The sequence below is a fragment of the Chamaea fasciata genome, unplaced genomic scaffold, assembly GCF_029207755.1.
Source record: "Chamaea fasciata isolate MVZ Bird 193981 ecotype frontalis unplaced genomic scaffold, bChaFas1.0.hap1 SCAF_26, whole genome shotgun sequence".
NCBI classification, from domain to species: Eukaryota; Metazoa; Chordata; class Aves; order Passeriformes; family Sylviidae; genus Chamaea; species Chamaea fasciata.
In genome coordinates, this window is record NW_027094111.1 from 521,637 (window position 1) to 534,899 (window position 13,263).

Sequence of the window (13,263 nt, forward strand, 5' to 3'; positions counted from 1 at the left end):
GTTTATCCCAGGGCAAGCTGCCTCGGGAAGCACGAGGCTGCTGCCAGTTCACTTTGGCCTGGGGAAAGTGGTGGCTGGAGGTGTTTGCAGAGGACAAGGCCACCAGTGAAACACCTTCTGTTCCGCTGGCCCAGGGGGTGAAGTCCAGGGGCAGCTCTGGGATCAGCCACGGTTCACAAACAGCCCGGGCGTTCACCTCCTCCTGGGGTCCGGGCAGCAGGGATGGCCCCGTTCTCCCAGTGACACTTCCAAAAACTCTCCCCCAGCTCCCCTGGGGCTCCTTTTCTCCGTCTTCTCTCAGCTGCCACCGGAACCAGCAAATCTGGATTTCCCAGTTACGACCCCAAACACTGTCGTGGCTCACTCCAGCTGACCCCGCAGTGGCTGAGGAGCCCCAGATCCCGGGAACACTGAGGGAGCTGTGCACTTCCAAAGGGCAGGGACTGCTGCTCCCACCGTGCTGCCAGGCCCAGGAGCTGCCAGGCCAGGCTCAGGTGTGAGCTACAGGGCTGAGGAGGAAACGGGGAAAGAACAAAGGCACAGGTTGGGTTTGTGCCGTGGACTCTGCCTGCTGCCTGCCCGTGCCTGTCCCTGAGGAGGGGCTGGTGGTGGGATGTGGATTCTGCTGCAGGTGCACGGTCTGACCCTGCTCCCCCAGCTCCAGCAGGGAGCAGCAGCAGCACTGACAGAGCTGAGAACGGGGTGAAGCTCATCACACCCCAGAGCAGCTCTGCCCTCCCAGCTCACCTGTTCCCCAAACCAGTGCACACAGGCAGGCAGCTCATTCCAGGGCTCAAACCTTCAAATCCAGCACAGTTCAGCTTTTTTGTGAAAACAGGAGATGCTGCTCTTTTTTCAGGGCCAAAGCGGGGACAGGCAGGTGTGTGCAGGTGATCTGTAAGACAAACAGCCAGGAAGGTCCGGGCCAGAGCACTCCAGAGGCAGCTGCCCTGATCTGAGTCCTTCCCACCCTCAAGGTCACTGCTCTGCTGGGTGGGGGCTGCTTTTTAACCCCAAGAGCCTGTAAAACTGAGGGACTTGATGCCAACAGAGCTCTGCTGCTCCAAAAACAACCCCAGCAGGCCAGGTGCTGCGCCTGGCCGGACTTTGCCCAAACAGGATTTTCAGCCGTTTGTGCCCATCCCTGGGGGAGGAGGTGGGAATGTTTGGGGGAGGCAGAGGGAAGAGCCACAGCAACAGGGATCTGGGATAGAGCCCAGCATTTCCTGACACTCTCCTTGTTGGCATAAAGGAGCCCTGGGGCAAGGGTGGCTTCCTGGTGTGGTCACCTGCTGCTGCCTGGGGAGCAGAGCCAGGAGCAGCCCCCTGGGGCAGTCCTGGGATTTAGGCTGGGAATGAGCTCAGCAGCACTCCCGAGCAAGACACAGCTCCCACTGCCACGTCCTGAGGGAGGGAGAGACCATCAGGCCAGAGCTGGGAGCAGGAGAGGTATCCACAGGCAGCTGCAGAGAGCACAGCACTCCCCTGGCTCCCCTCCCTTGTCCCTCCCGGCCTGGATCCCACATCCCTCCTGCCAGAGAAACCACACGCTCTGCCCAAGATGTTCCACTTGTTCTCCTTTATGTTGCGCTGCAGTTTGAACAAAGATATGAACATGCAGAGTGATGCCACTCGTCAGCAGGAGCTCACACAACGCCAGCAGGGAGAGAGGCTCTGGGAAAGGAGGCAGGAGACACTCCCAGCAACAACAGCATCCCCAAAGGCCCCCATCCTCATCCTCATCCTCATCCTCATCCTCATCCTCTCCCACCCACAGCCACGGACTCTCCAGCCTCTCCTTGCTCTAGGACAGCAGGCTGACCTCTCCAGCTGTCCCACTGCCGGCACAAACAGGAGCAGCACCAAGGAGAAGCAGGGTCTGTCTCCACTGCAAGAGCTGTGCTTTTAAACTGCTCTTTTCCCCTCACAGGAAGGCAGAAAAAGATTTATTTTACAGAACAAACTGCCCCTTGTTTTCACAGGAGAGCAGGAGGGAGGAGAACTCAGGAGTTCCTGTGCCAGTGGCAGGGAGCAGGTGAGCAGCTCCGAGCAGCCCAGGGAAGCGAAGCAATGCCTTAAGGATTTATCCCAAAACCTCTCGGGTCTGGCTCTCTCAGCCCTAGCAGCCCTTTTTGCTCTAAGCCCTCCTTCTCTCCTCACTGCCTTTGGGAACTGTGGCAGATGTCTCCGCCTGGAGCTGCTCTGGGGCCCTGCCTTCTCTGCACAGGACACTGAGGGTGATTTTGCACAGGTGCCTCCACAGCTAGCTCGGGTGGGGGATGCTGAAGTTTTACTTGCCCAAGGTGAGGAATATCCAACCATACAAATCCTGCCCCATTCAAGGGGCTCACTGAAAGAGGGGGGGAAGGGGGGGAGCTCAGTTGAATTTAGCCTTTGAAAAGTCCATTTCTGGATGCTGCTCCATGAACCTGCAAGGAAAACAGAGACAAGAGTTTGGGTGAGTGAGCAGGAGGCAAACAGCTCTGTTTGGGGAGGGGAGGATTCCTGCTTCCTGCACTGAGGGGTTTTGCTGCAACCCCACGCCCTCCACAGCAGGGAGGGTCCTGCTGAGCTCCTTGGGACACATTCCCTGGACTTTCCCTACAAACACCTTTTCCTCGGGTCAGTGGGAGCAGCATTCCTGCCAGCCCAGCAGGTCAGCGAGTCCAGACACGCGGGAGTTGTTAATGATCAAACACAGTTACCCCTGGGCTGGACACGTAGCAGCCACGACTGATTCTGGGGCAGAGGGGAGATGGTGAAAGCAGATTAGGACTGAAGCTCCAGCCTGACAGCTTTACCGGGAATATGGGGAATATCCCCAGTGCTCTGACAGGAGAAACTCAGGGAGGCCACGACCAGAGGAATCTGGTTTCAAACCAAGTCTGGTTTTCAAATGTACTGCAGTCCCAGCACAGGGAATCACAGAATGGCGTGGGTTGGAAGAGACCTTCAAGATCATCCTGTTCCGACCCCCTGCACAGGGACTACCTGGACTCGGGTTGCCACATGAGGAAGTTCTGAGGGCAGTGCTCTGTGCCCAGCAGTGCCCAGGGCACACAGAGGCTCCTCTGCTCTGCTCTGCTCCCCACGGGACACGACACATCACAGGCCTGTGGAGGACTCACACAAGGTACAAGTGAGGGCAGCTTGGTCTCCTCTGTGTTCCCATCGCAGGGTTTCCCCTGGAACGCCCCTGCAGCATTCCCACTTTCCCCTTCCAGGGCCATCTGTGCTGTGAGGATCCCGTCCTTGTTTGGCTGCCAGGAGAGCTCCACTGGCAGACATCAGCACCCACATGGGTGTCACTGAGTCTCCTTTGCCCTGGACTTCCCAGGGCAAAGTCTCAACTTCCTCTCCATCCTTTGCCAGCCAAACTTCCAGGGCACCAAACAGGTGACCCTGCCGGTGAGGTGTCCAGCACGTGGCTTCCTGGGAGCAGAGGGTACCTCCCATCCCACTGAGCACCAGGGAAGCCTGGTCTGTGCTCTGCTCGAACCCCACGCAGCCCCACGGAGACGCTCCTGGCACTACAGATAAAGCCAAGGGGAGCGAGCAGTCGGCCACAGCGATCCTTCACCCAAGATAAGGTGTGAGGTGCCCTTGCTGAAGAAGCTGCCTGACCCAGAATTGCCTCCACACCTTCCCACACGGCCTTGGGAGCTCCTGGAGTCACTTCCCTGCTGCAGTGCCTTCGTGCCAAACAGGGCAATAAAGCCATAAAGGTGGCTAGGGGAAAACTGTCTGGGGGCAGGTGGAGGGAGGGAGGGAGGGGTGATTAGCTGGCTACCGAGGGAGATAAGACACCAATCAAGACCATGGTTAAATGTTCAGCAGGGATGGCACTTCCAGATCTAAACGTGCCTTCTGGACTTGAAATCAGCAGATCAAGACAATTCCAGAGCTAGGTTATTCCCAGATTTCCCCACTAGGCTTTCTACCCCCATAGGCTTTTACAGACACTGGTGGTGCCAACAATCCAGTGACTGTGCAGACGTGAGCACGGCAAGGCCAAGCTGCTCTCTGTTCCCTTGTTAGTGCCAGAGAGGAGGAGGAGGAGGCACTTGGGAAGGCAAAGCCATGCAAAGGAATGAGCTGTACCCACTTTTTCAAGATATCCTGCTTCTTCTGCTCATCAGAGGTGGGCAGCCCCATGGATTTCTGTCGTTGGTCATACATCATCTTCTCCACCATGCTGCGAGTTTCGCTGTCCAGGTCTGACAACTGAAAGCAAGGCCCCAATTGGAACAACTCTGGGCTCAACTGAGGTAATTTCTGAGCAGGCTCTGTCCCACGAAACAGAAGAATTCTTACCTTTGAATTCTCTGGATTAATTTTCTTGGTGTTGATTTCTGGGTCTGTGGAGACCAGTTTGTTCCACCATTCCATTTTGTTGATCTAGAGGACGAGGAAGCAAAAACAATTTATCTTCCTTGGATTTGTTCTAGGGTTAAGTCTCAGTCACAGGGGAAGAAAAATGATGGAATCAAACTTTGACAGTTTTCTAAATATCAGTAAAATCAGAACATAGATAAAGGCTATTTTTGTTTCAAGCTACTTTAGGCAGCCTCAGTTTTCACAGCTGGGAGATCTGAGAGAATGTCAGATGTCCAGTTTGGCATGACATAAATGGGATTACAGACACGAGAAGGTCTGTCCCTGGATTTTCATGTCACTAACAGATGTCAAAACACACTAAAGGACAGCATTAAAATGACTGATTTCCTTCCGACTTTTCCTGAACTGCTGAGGAATACACTGAATATCCTGGAAGAGAACTAGGCTGAAGATGGGGGAACTTAAATACCCCACTAGCAGTGGCACCTCTGACCCTGCACCCAGGACAACCAGGGTGGTGCTGAGCCCAGAAGAGGCAGCCAGGCCTGACTCCTGCCCAGCCCAGCCTGCCTTACCTTCTCCAGGTGCACGGTGACTGTTTTACCATCCTCAATGAGCCAGGAGCTCTCCTCCACCTTGACCTCGTTGAAGAGCTCCCCATCAATGACAGGGGGGTGGCCCTTGAGGCCGACCTTGAGGCGGCGTCTCTGGATATCCACCACCACGTCCTTGCCCTTCAGCCTGAAGCTCACCTTGAAGGGCACAGCCAGCTGCAGCAGAGAGGAGCAGATCTGAGGAGCTGGGCAGGGAAATTCCTCCTTCCCCTCCCATGCTTCTGTCCCAAGCCTTTCTGCCCTGGTTTCACCAGAGCCAGACACAGCAGGGACTCTTTTCCTTGGGGGACTGAGCGAGCAGGAGGTGAAAGGAAGGGATCATCATAAAAAGGGAAGCAGATTTTAAGGCCTGGTTAGAACAGGACCAAAATTTGACAAAGTACAGCTCCTGGGAATTTCACTGAGTTACCAAGCTCTCTCCCAGCTATTGACACATCGCTGTTTCCAACAAACTTCCAGAGGCAACTGAGACATAGGGAACTGGCTTCATCTCTTACCAGCACCTGCTCTTATTCCCTGTCTCAGATTCCTCAGATCCTGGTCATAGAGCACTACTTACATCCAATTCTGAAAGTGTCTGTGTCCATCTGTAATTTGGAAGGTCAGCTCCATTGCCAGAGTTGGGTTTAAGTTTTCCTTTATCCTTCTCATCTTCCTCTTCATCATCTGTTCCCTAAGCAATTCAAGTGTAAAGAAAGAAGCTTCTCCAGTTTCCATTGTAACAACAGCTCTAAGGTTCTGTAAGGGTTGCAGGTCAGCTGATTGTGTTTTAGATCCACTTAAATTTACCTCCATAATGATTAGCTGCTTCTGATAAAACATGACTACAAGAAAAAACCCAAAAGCCCTCTCTATAAGCACATTTAGGAATTGTTTATTCTTAAAGCCAAATTTTCTAATTTGTGTTTTCAAAGTGTTTATTTTGGACAGGGCTTGGAGCAATCTGGTGTAGTGAAGGCGCCACAGCAGAGGGTGGAACGGGATGAGCTTTGAGGTCCCTTCCAACCCAAACCATTTTATGATTCTGAGGTAAGTCCAGACGAGTTTTACCTGTTTGTTGGAATCTGAAGATTCACCTTCCTCCTCCGAGGGTTTCACTGGGACACTGTTACCCTGCCCCTGTGCCTCTTTCTTCTGTTTGGAAAGAGAAGAGCAGGAACAGGCTCAGCCAAGGGCTGGCACTTTGTGCCACCTCCTGAGCTGGCACTAGGTGGCCTCAGCCCTTCAGTCCAGCTGAAGAGCACCACTCACTGCATCCCACTTTGGAAAGAGGGATTTTCAACCCTTAGGAAGTGACAGGAAGGAGGCACTGAAGGGGGAGATTCCCTTTGTCCCCCCACTCGGACCAAGAACAAGCCCGAGCCCTTCGAACCCCTCACAGCCGCAGGGAGGACAAAGGTGCAGATCCCTGACAGGGCTCTCACCTGGTTGATTTCCAGCTGCAGCCTCTCTGCCTCCTCATCTGTGAGCTCCTTGATGCGTGGCTCGCTGGCCTGGCCCCTCTCCCTCTCCCTCTCCCTCTCCCTGGCCAGGCGGGCGGCGCGCTCGGCCTCCAGCCGCGCCTTCTTCTCCTTGCGCTCCTTCTGCGCCAGCTTGTTGTGGTGGCTGAAGGCCTCTGTGATCAGCTGGGGACAGGGCACAGGGTCACCAAACAACACCCATTTCAACCCTACAGCCCCCCAGCTCCCTCTCCTGAGCATCCGTGGAGTCACTCACATGCTGGGAATTCTCCCTGCACCTCACTCAGTCTTTCGGACTGAAAACTCGGAGATTTTTCAATTCCAAAAAAAAGAAGAGGAAGTGAAAAGGGAGGAAAAGGAGAAAATTTGAAATATTTATATGTAGTCCTTCCTAGTTACATGGGGAGTATGTTTCCAGGAGATAACAGTGAAATAAAAATCCTTCACTTATTTTACCCAGCCCTCTGAAGCTACTCCACACCTCCAGGACAGCTGGACACACCAGATCCAACTCTTTACCTACTTCTGACCTTTCCCACACCTGGGGCTTCTCTCCAGATGCAGCCTCAGTGCTGTGATTTAGAGGAGAAATGCTTGAAACACCCCCGTGTTTTCACACTGAGGGGTGAGTTCCCCCATAAATAATTTGTTTCAGCCTCGCTCCCAATTCTCCAAAGGTTGTTGTGACTCCGGGAGGCAAAATCCCAAGGTCTCTGATGCCAAGGGCTGCGTGCTCAGCGGGAAAACTGAGTACACAGGCAGGGAGCCAGAGAATTGCCCCAGGGTCGATAAGGGCAGGGGTGCTGTGCAGAGCAGCACGTAGGTGAGCTGAGGTCTGCCCCAGAAAATAACAGACAGGTCCTCAGAAAGGAGTCAGAGGGGGAAAATCTATTTATTTATATTTCCCCAGAAGTTCGGGGCGGAGGGAAATCCAGAACCTTTTCCAAGCAAACTGTGGTTTGTAAGCAAGCACTGAGTGTTTCTGCTTTGCTTTGCTTTACAAACAAGGTTTGTTTACACTCTCAGCTCCAGCGTCTCCTGGAGCACAGAAAGCAAGATGTGCATCCCCCAGGATGTCCCAACCTGATGATCCACGGTGAGGAAATTATCTTCAGTGCCTGACCTTGTCCGTGTCACTGCCCACACCACCAGCCTGCTGAAACGGCACCCAAAAACCCCAGCGACTTTCCCACCCTCTCCTTTCTCCTTCCTGCCAAGGGCTCAGCAGAACTGGGCAGCAGCTCCTTCCCCATTTGTTGGGGCTCCCATGGCATCAGAGCACTTTTCCAGGAGGCCACAAAGCATCGTGACAGATGCCACCAGCCAAGGGCACAGACACTTTTCTCTCACAGGCACAGAAGTGCCAAGGACAGCAGCCAGGCACCTCTGAATTGCCACTCAGGTGGGAGCACACAGCCTCCAGCAACAGGGGAGATTTCCTCTCTGTTCTGAGAGAAATGACAGCAGGGTTTGCCTTTCTTACTTTTAGGGAACCACAGGGTATTTTGGGACCTTAAAGCCCCTCCATTTTAGGAAGAGCTCCCTGCAGGAGGGGATGCTCATCCAGGCAGCCCAGCCAAGGGGCAGCTGCATGTGCAGAGCTGTGGACTTTGTGCTTTTCCTGAGCTGAACAAACAAGGTGACAGGGGGTTATCACCTGCTGTGTCACTGTTCAGTCACTGGGCCTGGCAGCTTTGCTTTCCAAACTAGCCTTTGGCCAGAGCCTGGCAAGAAACCTGCCCTGTGCTTCCACCTGAGCAGGGAACCGTGTGCTCCTCACCTCTGGCAGGGCAGCTCTGGCCTTCCTTCCCTGGGAGCTGCTGGTGCCCAGGTGCACCCAGGTGCTGGGAGCTGCTCAGGCAGGGGACCCTTGGCGTGGCCCAGACACGGGTGGGGTGGAAGGGACAGGAGTTACAGGCCTGCAGGATTCACTTTTTACCTTCTCTGCCACTCCGTCCTCTCCCCCGGTGAAGAAATCCGTCTTCCTCCTCAGGAAGCTGAAGAAGGTGTTGACGAGCTGGGAACAGGAGAGGGAGGAGAGAGGGGGAGCAGTGAGCGCAGGTCCCTGCAGGTCACCCCGCGTCCCCGGAGCAGCCTTTATCCTTTATCCTTTGTCCTCCCTCTCCGTGGCTGTGGCAGCACTGCCCCGGGCTCAGCCCCGTGACCCACAGAGCGCCCGTGGGGAGGCCCAGCCCTGCATTCCAGCTTGTACTTGGCGTGCTCTGCCTGGGGAAAGGCAGCAGCTCATCCTCAGCTCCTGCTCCCACTCCCCAGGCTGTTATCTGAGGCAGGGATGGATTTATGCATGCACACATACCTATATCTCACATATATATATGTATATACACACATGCCATATTTTGTTTCCCTGCACACCTAAAAACATGCAAACTCCTTATTTCTACAGCTGCCGGGGATCGCCAACGAACGAACCAGCACCTCCAACCCCCTCTGGAAACACATCCTCCCCTTGGACTCGGCTGATCTTTATTGCCCAGGAGTCTCGGCCAGTGGGGGCTCCAGTCAAGAGGCTTTGCCACAGCACGAGGAGCTGTTCCAGGATCGTTTTTTAAACATTATTTGGGAGCGGGATGTCCCCACACCCTCCGGCCCTGCTGCAGGTGAGCACGTGGGCCCCGGGGGCCCCGGGCAGTGGGACCAGAGGAGATCGCGGGGGATCAGGGTGGGATCGGGGGGGATCGTTGTGCTGGAGGGTGACCGGGGGAGCTCGGTGCTGCCCTGTGGTGCTTTGCCCCGCCGTGACCCACCGCAGGCCCGGGGACCTCAGGGCAGCCCCGGGGCGCCGGGGCCGGGCTGCGAGGCCACGGTGAGGGCACCGCGGGGCCTCATTAACACCGCCCCGGTTAACGAGGGGCCGGCGCTGCCGGGGGCCGTTATCGCCGCACGTGCGGCCGCTGCTCCACGTGCCGGGGCGGGGCGCGAGGAGGCCGGGCCGCTCCCCGCTCGCTCCTCCGGGCCCGCCCCGCCCTCCCCGCTCCCCATGCCGGCGGCGCTACCTCGCGCACGCCGCCCTGGTGCTGCTGGGCCATGGCGAGCAGCATCCCGTCGAAGCGATCCTCCTGCTCCGCCGCCTCCTCCGCGCTCAGCCCCATCCCGCCGCCGCTCCCGCACCGGGCCGCCACCGGAACCGGAACCGGCGTCCGCGGAAGCGCGAGCCCCTTCCCGCCCGCCAATCCCAGCGCGCTCCCTCGCCGCTCTCTCCGCTGATTGGTCACGAGGGCTGTCAATCTCCCGGGGAGGGGCGGGCGGCGGGGCGCGGCGGGGTTGCTATGGCGACGGGCGGAGCGGGCCCCGGCCCGGCGGGGAGCGCAGGGCGGGCGGTTCCCCGCGGCTCCTTTTCCCCGGGCCGAGCCCCCTCCCTGCTCCCGCCGCCGCTCCTGGGGCTCCAGCCCCTTGCCCAGCTCCGTTCCCTGCCTGGCCGCGCTCAGGGTCTGTCCTGCAGTGCGGCTGTCCCAGGGTTTGCGGTGCCGCTGAGCAATCACTGCCCGCTTCGGCTCATGCTCAGCTGCTGTCGAGCAGCACCTCTGGGTCCGTTCCATTGGGAAAATACGGGAATTTCGGCCTTTTCTCTTCACTCTTCTCTCATCCTGCAAATGGCAGCATTGTCCCTTCCCCAGCCCCGTGTTTCCTCCGAGAGACACGGCCCCCGGCCCCACCACAGCCCGCCCGCTCCCCAGGTCCGTTCCCGCACCACAACAAGAGGCTCCCGAGCAAGGCCAGGCAAACAGCTGCAGATAACACGACTTCCAGGTTGCTGCTGCCAAGGCCGGGCGCCGGGGCCGTTGAACGCCGGGCCCAGACGAGCTCCCCGTGTTTGTCTGTGAACCCTGGCAGCGACACCTGCTCGGCGGGGCCTTGGTGCCATGGTACAGCCCGGGCTAATGACTCTGTTTATCCTCTTTCGGTAATCCTGATAAGGCCACGGGGCCCCTCCCGGCCCATTCATTGAGAAAAGGGCCGTTGACTCGCCCGGCCCGGCCAATCAGCCCAGCAACGACGGGGTTGGCCGGGTGCTTTTACTGAGGGCGGCTTAATCAGGGCGGTCAAGGCTGCCGAGGGGTGTTCACCGTGACCCGGCCTTATAAGAGCTGCCGGGAGCAGCCGCGGGCTGGCAGGACGGGGACGATCTGGCCTGTGACACTTTCCACAAAGGATTTTTCACAAAGGTCTCTCTCCCATCAGCCGAGTTTCTCTGAGGACCCGGCTCGGCCATGAGCAGCGGTGTGGACACGGAGTGCGAGAGGTGCCAGTGCCAGGGCAAGGACAGGCACCCGGCCATCCTGTACACCCTCCTGAGCCAGGAGCGGCATCCCGGCGGGGCCCGGCAGCGCTGCCTGTGCCGGCAGCACCGCACCGTGTGCCTGCGCTCGCCGCACCTCACCTGCCGCGCCGCCTCCGACGTGCTGCTCAGGACCATCAGCTTCGTCAGGAACGTGGCTGCCTTCCACCTGCTGCCGCGGGAGGACCAGCTGCTGCTGCTGGACGGCTGCTGGGTGCCCCTCTTCCTGCTGGGGCTGGTGCAGGGCATGGTGACCTTCGAGGTGATGGAGGCCCCGGCCCCCAGCATGCTCAAGAAGATCCTGCTCAGCGGCCAGAGCAAAGGGCAGGAGCCCCAGGGGACGCAGCCCACGCTGGCGGCCGTGCAGCGCCTGCAGTGGTGCCTCAACAGCTTCTGGAGGCTGGACCTGAGCCCCAACGAGTACACCTACCTGAGGGGAGCCATTCTCTTCAATCCAGGTGAGTGCCAGGCCCTGGGGGCTCTGCTGGACACGGAATCATGGAACCCAGAGTCACTGAGGGTGGAAAAGGTCTCTGAGACCGTCGAGTTTACCCTGTGCCACTCCCCACCTTGTCACCAGCCCAGAGCGCTGAGTGCCACGTCCAGGGATCCAGGGATAGGGACTCCTCCACCTTCCCAGGTGAACACAGACCTCGTGGCTTGGAGATGCTCAGAGACAGGCAGGTGTGAGAGCAGAGAGGGCTGGTCACCTTTTCCCTAACTCTGGTCATTCCCAAATGCACTGGGGAGCAGGAAGGAAGGATGTCAAAACCTTTGCCTGCCCTGCAGAGAATAAATCCTGGACTCCTTTACTTTTAAAGCATGGTTTTCCCTGTTAAGTGCTTTCCCTCCCTCACCCAGCATCCCTGGAACAGCAGTGCTGCGTCCACCTCCTTAGCGTGGCCTCGCAGATCCCTCCTGAGGAGCGGGGAGGGGTGGGAACGGGATCAGCTGGAGCAACTCCCCACCCTTCACGTCGCTCTCTCCCTGCTGTCCCCGCAGACATCCCTGGGCTGAAGGCGCCCGGCTACATCGAGAGCCTCCAGCGGGAGGCGCAGCGGGCGCTGCGGGAGCTGCCGCACCCCGGGGAGCAGGGCCGCTTCTGCCGCATCCTGCGGGTCACGGCCTCGCTCAGGTCCGTCCCCGCCGCGCTGGTCACCGACCTGTTCTTCCGGCCCGTCATCGGGGACGCCGACATGGGCGAGCTGCTGGTGGAGATGCTGCTGGAGGCGCCGGGCTGGCCGCGGGCGCCGTGGCCGCCCCTGCCCCGCTGAGCGGGACCTGGGACGGAAGCGCTCCGGACTGGGCAGAACTCTGTGCTTCCCTGGGGAAGCAGCTGCGGCTCAGCAGGTTTGACAGCAGCCCCTGCTCTGCCTGGGCCGGTCTCCAGTCCAGGGAGTGCGTGTGGGGTGTCCTGCCCTGCTCCCGGTTTTCACTGGTTTTGCTGTGAACTCCAAGCACTGAGGGTTTGTCCTCAGCCGGATGCCGTGGTGTCTCACGGCCTCAGTGGGTTCACTGCCCGAGGGCAAACGTTATGGAATTACTCTGGGTCTGCCTTCCATGCTTGGAATCTTAGAAATACTCAGGAAATTTCTTCAGGGAAAAAGCCAGTGTTAAATTCTACAGGGTGTACAGACTCACCCCTCTTTTTCCTTAGATTCTCTCTTTCCTCTGCAATTCCATGAAATACAACAGGATTAAGAGCATTTAGGAGCACCTAAACCTACTGCACCGCATGTGGGGCTCTGGGCTTTCCTGTCTGTGTGAAAAGTTAAACCCGAGCAGAGCTGGTTTAGTGGGAGATCCAAAGCTCCCTCCCTGGAGTCAGAGCCAGGTGCACACCTGGAAAACTCGCTCCTCCCGCCTCCAACAGGTGAGGTGTCAGTGTTTTGTAAGTGAACATTCTTGTGGTTTGTATATAAGATGCAATAAATTATTTTTTTAATAAAATATTTGGTGTTTTGGAACACGGTGGTGCCTTTTTAGCAACGGCGTTGAATTTGGGGTGGGCAGAAAAAACCTGCAGGCACGGAAAAGACAGAGTGGAATAAAAAGGGGTTTTCCACAAAAATCCATCTGGCAATGCAGACAGTGGGAGCTGTTGGGTGAACAGCCCCTGGGTGCTCCCAGCACAGAGAAATTCCCAGGGGCAAGCCCCCACCCTGCACCTTTCTCCAGGTGTGCAGATCAGGTGTTGGGGCTGTCCCCAGGCCGTGTCGGGGCGGCTGCTCTGCTCACCCCCGGCAGCACAAACCCCGTTCCCGGGGCTGACACAGCTCAGGTGGCTCAGCTCCAGCCTCCCGTGCCACGGGAACAGCTGGAATCCGCGCCGTGTGAGGAGGAGCTGCTGTGCCAGCCCGGGCTGCAGCTCTGCCCGGCTCATCCCAGCCCATGACGGCCTTTTTCCATGGGGAGGGAATGCCTGACGCACCCCACGGTGCCCGCGGGGTCACACGGGGACAGGGGACGGCGGCGGGCACCCACCCCTGAGCGGGGCTGGCAGCAAAGCTCCTGGCACTGAGCGGGACAAGGCCAGAGCGTGGCGTGGGAC

The 13,263-nt window shown here is 57.8% G+C and overlaps 2 protein-coding genes across 2 annotated transcripts; one reads left to right on the forward strand and one right to left on the reverse strand.

Annotated features, from left to right (window-relative positions):
• Positions 1-1,564: 1,564 nt before the first annotated feature.
• Positions 1,565-9,564, reverse strand: NUDC (nuclear distribution C, dynein complex regulator). Its single transcript, XM_066204511.1, has 9 exons — positions 9,430-9,564; positions 8,352-8,429; positions 6,377-6,577; positions 6,003-6,086; positions 5,512-5,625; positions 4,914-5,108; positions 4,315-4,398; positions 4,106-4,224; positions 1,565-2,429 (listed from the first exon to the last, which is right to left on the reverse strand). The coding sequence occupies exons 1-9, from the start codon at positions 9,523-9,525 to the stop codon at positions 2,378-2,380; spliced, it is 1,023 nt and encodes a 340-aa protein (XP_066060608.1). The 5' UTR covers positions 9,526-9,564; the 3' UTR covers positions 1,565-2,377.
• An 869-nt stretch (positions 9,565-10,433) lies between these two features.
• NR0B2 (nuclear receptor subfamily 0 group B member 2) lies at positions 10,434-12,679 on the forward strand. The gene is made up of 2 exons (XM_066204451.1): positions 10,434-11,170; positions 11,715-12,679. The coding sequence occupies exons 1-2, from the start codon at positions 10,645-10,647 to the stop codon at positions 11,984-11,986; spliced, it is 798 nt and encodes a 265-aa protein (XP_066060548.1). The 5' UTR covers positions 10,434-10,644; the 3' UTR covers positions 11,987-12,679.
• The last annotated feature ends 584 nt before the right edge of the window (positions 12,680-13,263 follow it).

Coding starts and splice junctions, on each gene's coding strand:
- NUDC (XM_066204511.1), bottom strand. CDS start 9,525: ATGGGGCTGAGCGCGGAGGAGGCGGCGGAGCAGGAGGATCGCTTCGAC. Junction 5,109..5,511: donor AGACACTTTCAGAATTGGAT/GTAAGTAGTGCT, acceptor TCTCTGCTGCAG/CTGGCTGTGCCCTTCAAGGT. Junction 4,225..4,314: donor TTAATCCAGAGAATTCAAAG/GTAAGAATTCTT, acceptor CCTTGCTTTCAG/TTGTCAGACCTGGACAGCGA.
- NR0B2 (XM_066204451.1), top strand. CDS start 10,645: ATGAGCAGCGGTGTGGACACGGAGTGCGAGAGGTGCCAGTGCCAGGGC. Junction 11,171..11,714: donor AGCCATTCTCTTCAATCCAG/GTGAGTGCCAGG, acceptor CTGTCCCCGCAG/ACATCCCTGGGCTGAAGGCG.